General features: G+C 34.3%; 1 protein-coding gene across 5 annotated transcripts in view; it reads right to left on the bottom strand.

Moving 5' to 3' along the window:
* Nucleotides 1-13,664, bottom strand: part of LOC131043342 (protein root UVB sensitive 5) — a 143,570-nt gene that overhangs the window by 48,255 nt on the left and 81,651 nt on the right. For all 5 annotated transcript variants that reach the window (XM_057976539.2, XM_057976538.2, XM_057976540.2 and 2 more), the window contains 4 exons: nucleotides 11,828-11,901; nucleotides 9,332-9,378; nucleotides 9,165-9,243; nucleotides 8,969-9,041 (listed from right to left, as the gene is read on the bottom strand). In XM_057976539.2, the coding sequence (XP_057832522.2) occupies nucleotides 8,969-9,041; nucleotides 9,165-9,243; nucleotides 9,332-9,378; nucleotides 11,828-11,901 (273 nt within the window). The remainder of the gene's footprint in view (nucleotides 1-8,968; nucleotides 9,042-9,164; nucleotides 9,244-9,331; nucleotides 9,379-11,827; nucleotides 11,902-13,664) is intronic.

The following is a 13,664-nucleotide window of genomic DNA, read 5'->3' as shown; positions in this document are numbered from 1 at the left end:
TGTAATGGCCCCTTCTTAGCCAGCGTCAACCAATCAGGATTAGTCTATCACTAGGGCCTCGTAGACTAATAGGATGGACAATGGACCTATTGATGTGTTTTTATGCACCTTGAACACAGAATAAAATACTAAGTATTCTATCCTCTCTTGAACAAGAAAACCTCGTGCTAAACAATGTGATCAAATAAGATTACCCCAAGATTTCTTTAGTCGGGTCTTGACAATGCAATATTGCTGGTATCACAAAGGGACTTACGCTTATGAATCATAGCTGGAACTTCCTCCTACACTTACTCAAACTCAAACAAAGATCAAAAGGGAAAGGGTTTAGAGAGACTAATCTATGCTAACACCTAAAGAACAATCATGGCAATGAATAATGCTATGATAGACAAACTACTTTAACCAAGCTTTGTTTCGCCATGATAACAACAACTACACAACGCTGGTGCAATATCCCAAGTAAATGAAAGATTTTCATACTGCAAACCATTCATTCCAATACCCAATGCTAGCACAATCCAAATGAAACATTCACAATTGAACTTAGCAATAATGAGGTTCACACTAACTTTGAACTGTAGATTACAATCAGCAAACCACAAAAAAGTATGAACCAAGGAATACATCACATATCATCATGTTTCTCCATTAAGATCAATGAACTTCAACTAATTGAGAAGTAACAAGAAACCATGCAAAATGTAAAACATGACACAAAGAACCACCTAACTTCAATGAAACTTAGGTATTGGTATCAGCAGAGTCTTGACAACAATTTCTTCTTTCCTCCTACTCAACTTCTAACTACCAATTGTCTACTAACTATCTATAAACTATTGTCTATTAACCCTTACAAATGAAAGGCCAAGCCTTTTATAGATACCCCAATTACAATGAAGGGCCAGGATTGATTTGAAATCAACAGCCAAGATTACAAGATAAAACCCTAATTAGGATTACAAATAAATATCTCCTTCCTAGCCAATGAAATTATTACAATGTTTAGGACACGTCCTTCCTTAAATGTGATCCAATGAGAGCTGAGGTTAGGTAGATTCAATAATATTTTATGTCATTCCATGTGTCGCTTGCTCCTTCGCTGGATAAATTAGGTTCATTGAACTTGAACATGTCAAGGTGGCATCACCAGATTGGTTGATGACAGATAAGTGCCACCTCAGCATAGATATCTCTTGATACCAAATATTTCCACAACTTTAACTAATTGTGATGGTTCATATTCCCAAATTGCATTATCTTGATGATCAAGTCTTCTAACTTTGATTAACTCTTCCGAAACTATCTTTCCTTCTTGATCACTTTTAATCTTCCATCTTCGTACCTGGAAGCTCACCTTCTTGTAATGCATTTCCATCCTCAATTCTGAAATTCACTTCAAATGTTCTTCTTTGCTATCACCTCTTGCATCATTGAGTCCATCTCTCCACATTGTAGTATTCTTCTTCATCATTCATTCAATCACCCAAACAATTCTCTCCTTGAACTTGCACTTGTTGTCTTGATGTTTATCTTGCACGCCTCCTTGAATGTTCATCCTTAGCCACAATGTAATGTCCCCATTCTTAACCCAGTCATACTAAAGCAATCAAGAGTTTTTGTGATCAAGGAGTGGCAGTCCTTGAACACCAATAGCTAATAAAAGTTAGTAGGAATAGTTAGAAGTAGCTATGCTTATATATTAGCAGAAGAATAAGATATTAGGAAAGCGTGAAGCCTTACAAACAAGACGGTTTCCTAGTTACTTTAGGAGAATTAAAGGTTAATCCCAGTTGATGATTCCCTTCAAGAAGAATAATGAACATTATACATCTTCATTACTCAGCCATTGATAAGGACAGTCAACATGACATCCTCAAGTTAGCCATCAAGCAAAGCAATAAACATAACAAGATCAAATGGCAAAGGATCTTCAAGCATGAAAACTATTATCCATGTACAATGATCATATCTAATATCTACGATGCAATTACAAGACAGTAGCATTAATCGGATCCAAGAAGATATCAATAATACCAAGTATTACGTGTATTTTAGTCAATGAATAAAGTAATCGATATTACAACAGTAACTCAATAATAAACAACAAACTAGATCTTAATCCATTAACAAACCAATATCTAAAGTGGTGCAATAATGTTATAATTGGCATCGATTAAGTTATTTTGACAACGGATATGTATGAAAGAAGGAAAGGGTGCAATCCTCATAATAAAGAGATGTTAAGACTAATCAATCTGATTATGAAAAGGTGCGATTAACAAAGGATATGAAGTAAGGGACAAGACACATCTCATTCATTGCAACTCTTCATTAATGAAAGATAATATAAGAAGACAATCCCAAATCATTCAAGGAGTGTCGTGGAGTTTGTGTCCAATTTCTTATTCAGTTTGGATCGCTCTTATTGAGCAAATGCTGTAGGCACATTATCAGGAGCATAAGCAAATCGATTTCATATCTGAGACAGCCCCATTCAGGTTGCACCTAGACAAGTTACCATCAGAAAAGGCAACATATCATCACTGAATGATATAGTGGTCATCAAACTGCTTATATTACCAATTCATCAGACATAGCAGCCAAATTAAAGAGCAGCAGATACCGTGATTGCATGAATAAAAGGAATATTCAGAAATAGCATCTGTATCAGAAGTTGCAAGTATATAATTCAAGATCTGAGACAGCAACATAACGCTTACAGTATATTTACATCATTACATTGCCATAATAGATATAGCTGCAAGCAATATTGATTCAATATTTATATCAGACAGCATCATATTATTATCATGATAAGTGATAAAGTTGTCATATTCATAGCATTTTTCATATTTGTATATGAGAAAATTCTATTAAATCCATATCATCTTGCATATATTCCTATCATTACATCAGAAATAGCAGTTGATAGGTCATATAACTTACATTACTCAGCTCAAGTGTAAGAATTAGATAGAGTAAGTATAAGAAGTTGAAGTAATTATCCCAATATCTCTATCTATCCTAAAATGGGACATTACGCACAATTCCTTGAAAGGGCCAGAATTGCAAGAAGATGGTGGATTAGCGCCCCTCTTTTACTTGATCTTGGGCAACTTTATCTTTGAGCGTAATTGCAAGGTTATAGTGTAATAGCACTCATGCTTGGGCGCAATTGCAAGGTGATGAGGAAATCCTGCCATCCTTAGTTGATTTCACTTTAGACTAGGGCGTGATTGCATTGCAATGATGAAAGTCCACCCTCTTTGATTTAAACTTAGTCAATTTCTTACTTGCACCTTGAGCGCATTTCCCATGTTGGTAGGAAACTTTGATGTCTTGAGGGCGGAATTCTAAGGACGATGTGCAATTGCACCCTTGTTTCTATCATTGTGAAGCCTTCCCCTTGAATGCCTTGAACTTCGACCTCTTCATGTTGTTGAGGTATCTTCTCTCCATTGTTATAGTTGTATCTTCCATGTTGTCATCTTGAATGTTTTGAGCTTTGCATTGTTGAAAGTTCTTCATCTCATTCATCTCTCTTGCAATCACACAAAAAGAAACTTTTTATGATTGTGAATAAAGTGCAATATAATTTAGATGATAAGAAAATGAAAATTAATGATCTTAACACTCCAAAATTATCCACTTTGAAAAACTTAAACAAATCTTCAAGGGAAGATGATATAACAAACAAGTCATAACAATGCTTCATGAATTCTTCCACAAATCTGGAAAATAACTCAAAAATTCTGGGAATGATGTTTATAAATCTGGATGTTATTTTAGGTTGGACAATCCTTAAGAAGAAGGTGTAAATCTGAAATAATGCTTAACAGTCTGATCCAACCCTTTTTATTTAACTTGCACCTTATCCTTTCCTCCTCCTGCAATCTGCTTCTGCTCTGCTTGCAAACTGTTTCTAGAGAGTATATTTTGAATTATGAAAATGATTTACCTTATTCCTCTTTAATATTACTCTTACACACACCCATCCCACCTGCTCTAAGTTGGCCAAGGGCATTCTATTTTGATTCATCATATTTTCCCTTCAAAAAATGTTTGAAATTGTTTGTTTTATTAGACTGGTCGACCTCATTGTTGCTCCACACATTTCAGAGCCTTTCCTAAGTTTCCTTTACATGCTTGTGAAGGGTAATTTCCAAGTTGGCCTCCTTGAAATCATTTTTTTTTAATAACCATGAAATTTCCAGTCCATGATGTTCTTAGCTTGATTTTCTGGATAAAACTATGTAGAATTTTGATGGCCACACAGTTCTACACAGTTTTATCCAGAAAAGCAATCTAAGAATTATTTTTTTGCCTTTTAAAACTTGAATTTCCCCTCAAGTCGTCCATGTTAATGTTTTAACTCTACCCTGGCAGGATTCAGGTACTTATATGGAATGCTGAGCGGGTTTCAAGGGGTAACGTGCAATGTGGAGCGCATTTGGAGTTCTTCTCTGCATTGTAGAGCGCATTTCACCTATTGTGCAACAATTCTGAGTGGGATTTTGATCTTCTCTTGCAATTAGGAGCAGAAATTAGGGTCTTATCTGCAATTTCAGGGCACGAATTCAACCTGATTGTGCTAGCTGAGTGAGATTTAGGGGTGATTGTGCATTGGTGAGCACAAATCAGAGGATCTTCTACAATTTCCAGCGCGTGGGAAGTAGTGTCTTACATTGTGCAGCACAAATCAGACCTAGTCTTGCAATTTCCAGTGCACATTAAGGGTTGCCTTGCAATATTCTTTGATGAAGTTGAGGGCTTTTGACATTTCTTTGGCAGAGATCAGACCTTCATCAACATTTCCAGCAAGTTTACCACCTTGATTAACAATTTTCAACGGATTTTCAAGGCTCTTCTACATTGTTGACCTAAATTGTAAGACCTTTTGGAAAGTCGTTAAACATTTTGATGTAAAAAAACTTATAAGAATTTCAACATTTCAACAACAATTTCGCTGTAATCTAAGGCAAAGTTTCAAGGATAATCTTTACATTTCAAACTCAATCTTGCATTCTCAAATGAATTTTACCCTTAGACTAACATTTTGATTAACATTTATAATAAGAATGTGATGAAATGCAACATTTTGTTCAACAATTTAAAGGGAAAATGTAACATTGTTGGGTGAAATTTGAAAGAATATCAACATTCTTAAACAGAATTTCAAGACTGTGCAACATTTGAACCAAATGCAAGGGGTTGTGCAACATTTTGTAATGAAAATGGGAAGTTGATCAACAATTTATATCAGAAATTCAAAGTGAATTTACAATTTGAAATGGTAATGAATATGATGCTTCACACTTTACATGGTTACTTTCAAATTCGAAATCTCATAAATCATGCTCTTACAATGATTTCACAATCTTCCTCAAAACCCAAGACTTGACAAAAACTAAAACCCAACTCGGTCTAAAGCCAGAGACCTCAAAATTATTGCCAAACCTAAACTAAGAAAAGAAAACACCTAAGCTAAGGAGCAAAAAGTGGGGGTCCCCATTTGCAATGGGACGATATGTGAAAACATCACAACAGGACCCATGTTGGGTTGATTTTCTCTTGGTTCAGATGGGTTGCTTAGGTGGATAGGGAGGTATCAATTATTAATTGTCTCAATGTTGCCAAGTTAAAACTATAGTAAAACCCAAGTTATACTCCTCCAAAGTTCGCTTAAGTCTAGAGAGAGAGTATGGTGACTTTAAAACTCTAAAATTATAAATTATGAAAATGACTTTATAATAAAGTCACTTTCCTTGGACACCACCCCAAGTGGATATAGAAATGATAAAAAGGTGTTAGTGAGACATTAAAATTAAATAAACTCAATTAAAATCATAAAGAGAGCTTGGGAAAGAAACCCTAATTAGGGCGTATGGTTTTGGAGTTCCATAAAAAGGCACTTGGAAAACATTTAGGGGTAGGTTATGCTATGTTGGATATATTTCACTCTTGCCTATTAGGAGGAGTTATCTGAACCTTAGGGTTTGGAGCAGCTTGTGGAGACGAAAAAACTACATTCATCACACCTACAGTTGTGGAAGATCTTCTTGGGGTGTGTGAGGAAGCTCTACTTCTAGAGTTTCATTTGGGCACAAAGAAAATCACTTTTGGTGTATTTTCTGGTTGTGGCTAAGTGAGGTGCCTTCTTGCTAGGACAACCCCTTCTTGGGCATATTTAGAGCAAGGCAAAGTCATAACCTTTGCTTTTTGGTGTTGGTTGTAACAGTTTTTCTTCATCGACAAATAAAGAGGCAGATTTGTGAGAGCTTCCAAGATTTATGAACTTTTTAAGCTATAATCTAAGTGGGGTGTCTCCTTGTTAGGCCGACCCCTCTTGGACAACATTGGAGCTTATAGAAATCATTACAACTGTTGTTTAGTATTGGTATTGGCCAATTTCATCCCTGCAGTGGGAAAGGGCAGATTTGATAGCTGATTTCAAGGAAATGAAGGGATTTTGTAGAGTATTTTCTGAGTAAGCTGCCTACTTGTATAGCCAACCCCTTTCTTGGCCTTATATGGAGCTTGAGTGACTATTTTGATGTTGTGCAATATTTGGGTTGCAAGGTTGTATCATTGACAGCAATTTATACAAAGTATTTCACCATACTTCAGAGGGTTTATGTGAGTACAATAGCAAAATTAGAACTACATCAGACCAAACCAGTTCTTGCAAAATGAAGTGTTTCTAGGGTCAAGCACCTAGTTTATGGAGACACACTTCCACACTTTTGGGCACCTTTACATTTGGGAATAGTTTGGGAGTGGAAAGGATGGATTTGCAGCTGCTGCAACTCATTTGCTGAGTGACCTATGTGGCTGCCACCTTCTGAAGCAGACCTGCAAACAGCTCTTCCTGCCCATCCTTCTTCAAGGTCTCAGAGAACAGTTTATGGGTATGCCTAAAAACTGTTTTGTAAAATCATATCACAGAACTAGGGTTCATTTCATACAGCAAACTTCTATTTCAGATATGTAAATAAATCTGGAAACATCCTTTCCTAAGTTGCATGTTATGTTGATTGATTTTCAGGACTGATATTTGAAGGCAATAAATATAGAGAACTTAGTCAACTATTTTGACATTGAGTTTCATTTGGAAGTGAACTAGGGAGCTGACTAGGATGCTAACTAGAACTGACTTTAGTTCATCTACAAGAGGTGGATATTGAATTATCCACATTTACAATTAGTTATTTTTGCATAACCAAATAATCTAATCTAAGATATCTACCTAAACAAGTAAATTTGCCATAATAATGTGTATAAAAAATATACATCAACACCCCCCTTCAAGTTTGACTTAGCGTAGTTGGGGATGAATGTAGGACATGAGCATAGAACTTTGTTGAACAAGAAAAACCACAAGATAGAATATAATTGTGCACATTCAATAGCCTACAGCACTAGTTCTATGTATATTCCTTGTTAAAAAGGTGTAAATTACTTCAGTAAAAATACATTAAAAATGTGGCATGACCAATAGCTTAAACTAAGTTATCAGGTTCCTCTAAAAACCCCTAGGTACTCGTGTGGGTATGGTTTGGGTTCCCCACTGGGTTAACCCAGGATCCCTCACAAGCACCACACATTACTATGGGTCCTTCATAGGAGAACCCATAGGGAACAATAGGTGCAAGGGCTGTCCAAAACAACACAAAATAAAAGATTTTTTTTTGAAACAATTTTATAAACTAGCATATATATCTTAAGGATGATCTATATAAAGTACATCAATATATATCTTATTATATTGTAATTTATATTATATTATGATTATAAAAATAAAAAATGATTTTACGAATAATAAGAATTTTTTTTTTATTTTTTAATCTCATTATAGAAAAATGATTTACAAATACTTAATGTTTATCAGTTATAAAAACAAAATAAGAAAGATGTTTCTTATTTATTTATTTATCTCATCATAGGAATAAAAATTAAAATTAAAATGGTTTACAAATACTTGATGTTTATCCATTATAAAAATAAAAAATAAATAAAATAAAAATAAAAATGATTTTACAAATGTTTAATGCTTATCTCATTATAGAAATAAAAATAAAAATAAAAATGATTTACAAATACTTAATGTTTATCCTTTATAAAAATAAAAAATAATAATAATAATTGTCTAAAATAGAATTGTTTGGCAATCTAATCATTATCTTTATCCCAAAATAATTTTATTATCTATTGATTTTAAATTAATTTTTAATTTTTAAAATGCTTTTTGTTTTTATATATATGGATGAATGAGGTGCATATGTGATTCTAGACTTATGTCTATCAAAGTAACAAAAAAATGCTTCCATACATGATTTTTCCCTTAAGTGATAAAATTGTGAAAAAGGCATGTGTAATGAAGGTTTGCATAGTTTCAAAGGCTTCTAGAAGCTTTATTACAATGAAGGGGGGATGACGAATGGGGATCTAACTTGAGTGTGGTGACTTAGGCATTATTGTTGCACAGCTTGCCAGAAAATATCTTTAGATGAGGCAGCTTGTACAATACATGGCTAGTGGAAGTGGCATTGTAACTCATTGTGGTTCAAGTGGAATTGAACCAAATGTTAGACTTCGATGCTTATGATGAAGATCAATATGAAGATTATTAAATATTCATTGTAATTTTCATTGCTGTGTATTGACATTTGACAAATAATTGAATTATGAACTTACGAGTATTTTCATTTTTACAAATTATGAGTTATTTAGGCAATTTTTAATATTGGCAATTATGAGTATCATTGCTTAACATTATATATACATATATATATATATATATATATATATATATATTCCCGTACCATAATCCAAGGAAAAAAAGTTTTCGTAATGTTGTATTAGGTTTTTATACCTGTACCCAAACTGATAACTTAAGACTTTAAACATGCACGTACTACAAGCTAGCTTCAAAAATTTGTTGATTTCCATCCTATTACTTCATTACCTTTGTAAGGTTACCAATAGAGGCAAGGGGAAGGAAGTATCCCGGAACTAGTGGTGTTGCAAGCTCGAAAATACTGCAAACAAACCACAAAATAATTTACTTCCTTTAATTAGAAACAAAATAACATTCAACATAAATTTATGTTAAGAAAGCCAAAGCATACTGGGGGTAGAAGTAGGGATCACATGGACTTGACCTGCCTGCACTGCCAACAAAATCTGCATACATTCGCCATTGCTTTGGATCATCATCGAAAAGGCCTCCAAAGCGTCCACCTAGGGCAATGTGAACATGATTAATAATTTTCAAACTAAAGGTTCAAATATGACTTTTCAGATAACTGAAGAATAGTTAATTACAAACCAATAACTAAGCGACCTATAGCTCCAAGCCCGTCCTTAGATACCCACCTATATATCAATTTTGAGAAATGTTTAGCTATGTAAAAACACATCCATCAAGATCTAAACTAAGCTGAAAAACAGAATTTGACAAGGAGAAACCACTGCAATGCAAACTATGAGAAAGAGAAATACATTTGAGAGCCAGCCAATGATAGCTGACATGAAAATATTGCAATCCATTATGAAGAACTCACTTTGAAATATAGAACTTGATCATTAGGAAAGATGAGCGATCTTGTTACTTGATTTGAAATCAGCAATTCAATTTATATGTTCTATAGTAAATTACATGGATTGACTATAAATCGTCAGTTTATAATATTATGCTTTAGATAAAAAGTGATTGGAGAGGGGAATCAATTAGGTTGTTAATTAATTGATTAACACCAAAGACCTCTTTCTATGTTCTTCAACAAACCGAAAGAGAGGTTAGATCAATATAAATTAAGGCACATATTGCCCTTTATATGTTTTGATGTGCCACATATCACTAGTGATAATATTAATGCATTGAAGATATAAAGCTGAATAGTATCTCAGCTTATTGCTCGCTGCCTAGAAGTCAAGTAGATGAGGTAATATATTAAAAATAATGACGGTCTATGCAATATTGCAAATAGAAACAAGCTCATGTTAGAGTCTACATATTCAAATAGAAAAAATATATAACAAAAAGTTCCAAAAAATAATAATAATGGCCATTCACCATTTTGCAGAAAACAAATAATATGAAACAAAATATAAGAACCTTACCATGAGAGACAAAAAGATTTAAAATCCTCTAAATCAGAGGTAAATACTCTTAGCCTACTTTCCCAAAGGAATATCTCTATATGTTTTCATAAGTCCAAGGTTCCATATAAGAGTTCACTCCCACAATAAGGCTCTAGGATGCTCTTCATTGTGCTCTCACTATCTCAAACTGTATGAGACTTAGAACTTGAACTTCCATGAACAACATAAGTGTGCATGAGGAGAGCCTAATTTATGATTCACTGTTAGGCTTCCTCAGCTACCATATTTATCTTACAAACTCTGGGCCTTAGACATTACCATTATTGGCACCACATTTCAAGTGGATCTTTGACCCTCATATCATGATTTATGTTTTACACAACACCGGGGTCTGGCGAAATTTCTTAACCCAATAAGCATTATTTTCTTATGTTCAAGAGGATCCTTAACAGTAAAAGTTTAAGATTTTTTGCATTTAAGATTTTTTTTTAAATCCTGAAAAATATACGATGGTGTCATACCTTTCACTTGACCAAAAAGAAGTCACATAATTTTATGAACTAAGGGAAAATAAGAATAGGTATTTGTAACCATGAACAACACTAAAATTAAAAATATATTGGCAATGAATCCAAGTAGATTGTTCTAAATATATCACTAAATAAATGTGTTAATGAAATTTTACAAAGCCCTACAGTTTCTGAATGAAACATCAACTTATTTCCAAATGAAACAGATTTTTATATGATTCAACATATAAAATTATATAATGTCAATACTGAAGAATGCCTTCAGAAGCCTTTAGAATCCTTCAGAACCATTTGCATGTTGGACTCTCTTTTCGATTGCAGCAAATAATAATGCCAGCACAAAGAGATGTACTAACCAAAATGTAATATTGGAAACTTTGAATAGAAAAATCATGGATAATAATGACACGAGGCAACTGAAAAAGAGATGGCACTGGATAATCATTAGAGATCAGAAATAGCAACTTTGCCAAATCGTGCTTGAGAACTTCAGGCAACCACAGATAAATAACATTAGTTCACACAAGTTTTAGGATCTCATGCAGATACGGCTAATAGTTATCTTTAAAATTAATTCATGTTCTCTAAGTAGATTTTACAGGGTTAAACTTTAAAGGTACTGACTTTGCACTAGTGACTCCAAAGTAAACCAAAACAGTGCCTTGAGAACCAATATATTGCAATCCTAAAGAAAATTGTTGCCCTGCAGTAGCCATTATCAACTATTTCCAACGCAGATCACATCTCTGTTATTCTGTTGTACTTATTTCTTCCTAGTTTCTATAAGTGTGATCCATAGGGTATAAATTTATGTTGATATCCCCAAAAACAATTAAAAGAAGGGGAAGTTCTCCATTTTAGGAGTTGTCCCCAAAACTTGCAGAAAAAAGGAGCAGGAGAGGAGGCAACAACCCATCCCCAAAACATCTTGAATGTCCAACGAGTGGTCCAAGCCCCTGTGGCTACTGGTTTAATGACACATGATGATAACATTAAACATCGGGATTCCATATCATTGAAAAGTTAAAGCTGCTGACCTAATTATGTCCATACAGTTCAGCTACAGCACTACAGAATACTCAATTTTCCCTGATACTAGGTAGTTGCCAGAAGAATTTATATAACATAAAAACAAAAAAGTTTAAAAAGACAACAATTAGAAATTTTCAAATAAAGGTCACTAAACTTACTTGATTGCAGCTGATAATGCAGCAGCTGTTGATGCAGCGGCTGTTGATCCTGTCCACGAACCTATTCCTAAAGCCTACCAAAAAGACAAGTGCAATAGAGTGTTAGATAATGATGAAGCAAGCCATTTATTCTCATTCATTAAGAAAAACTTAATATATTCAAGAACAACTAGAGAACCTTAAATAAAGCTTATGTTTCTACAATCCTTCCATGGCATTGTAATGCCCAATATCACAATCTAATCACATGAAGAAATCTAGGGACTATTAGATGTTATCTGTATTATTAGAGACAAAAAAAAATTGCATAATCCCAGTAAATCCCAATAAGGGAAATTACATCACATACAACTACAAAACTACTAAAATTTAACTTTAGTTTCTAATAGAGTTACAAGCTATAATCAGAAATTAAATCGATTAAAACATAACTTGTCACCTACGCATTGAACAATATTACAAAAAGATTCGTGTATATCTTCATCATACTTTCTACTTTGATGTCCCAAGTAATTCAAAGAATACTATACTGTTGCCAGCTGCATTACATAAGGTCACAATCTTGGATAACCAGTTCGTGTTGTCATACTAATGACAACTTCACAAAATAACACTTCCTTTAACATGTCCTCAGCGAACTGAGCTCAAACATCACTGTGGAATTCGTGATAGTATCAAGCGGCAATTGCTCTTTATCCATATCCTTCAACAAGTAAAAAACATTATTCAGTACATCAATTTCACCCAATCCAATGTGGCATCCATGTTGGATGTGCACCAGGCAGACAAATGTTTGCTCTATGAATTAAATACCCCAATTGTCCTTCCTTGTAGCTAGTCCCAACCCTTAGGGCAGGTCCCCGTGCGGCTGCTTAGCTTATTTTGGCTAGCAGCGACTGCTCAAGTATTTTAGGAGTAATTTGTGGAGCTGGTGGCCCTATGAATATTTAATTTTGCTGCTTAATTTTTGGCAGTAATCTTAAAGATATGTAGTTTCTGATTATTTCAATCTATGAATGAATAGTATTAAAAATAATTTTGTAGGTCAAATTTGGAGGGAAAAACTGGAGACAAATTAAAAGTAGGTAAAGAAATTTACAGAGCCGCCTGGCATCTTTCTCAATATGTAGCTGTTGCTTATTTCCAAGCCTCCCACTTTTTTTACAGCCTTTTTAAATTCTTAAACAGTAGCTGCTTCACTAAAGTAGGAAATCTTCTAATATGTCCCTTTCCCACGATTTTCAATTTGCATGGAAACACTCCAGTTGCTTAAATTTGAGCAATAACTGCATTTAAGCAGCCGCATGGGGACATGGGGTTGAAAAATAATAATCCATGCCAAAATAATTTGTACTTTCTACCTTGATTGACATGTTCATGCTTATGTTCGTGTAGAGGTGTGAGATAATTGAGTCAGATTTATCAAAGTTTTGGATGCTGATATTCTGTAGGTTTAAGACAATGACTTGCATCCACAACCAAGAGGGCCAAAAGAAATAGACAACCACACAACACTTTCTTGCTTGTTAAGTTCAAGCACATTGTGAAACACCTTCCACCCTTATAGTTCCTATGCTAGCATGATTCTTACACTTGAGCACCAACACCAAGAAGCTTGCATAGCTAACTCTGATACCATATTGATTTGCAAAAGTTGTTGCCGAGAATAATCATTATGTTATGTTTATGTTGTCGTCGGTAATAATGAGTTACGGCGGTCAGTTAGTTAGACGTCCCGAAGGGCAGTTGGACGCGACGGTTGGTCGCACCCCTTCGGGTATTATATATTGCATACCGTTCCTTCTTAGTACCATCATGATAGTCGTATCTGGGTTTA

The sequence above is a fragment of the Cryptomeria japonica genome, chromosome 10, assembly GCF_030272615.1.
Source record: "Cryptomeria japonica chromosome 10, Sugi_1.0, whole genome shotgun sequence".
Lineage (NCBI taxonomy): Eukaryota > Viridiplantae > Streptophyta > Pinopsida > Cupressales > Cupressaceae > Cryptomeria > Cryptomeria japonica.
Note: the sequence above shows the minus strand (reverse complement) of the source record. Positions and strands in the feature narration are given on the sequence as shown.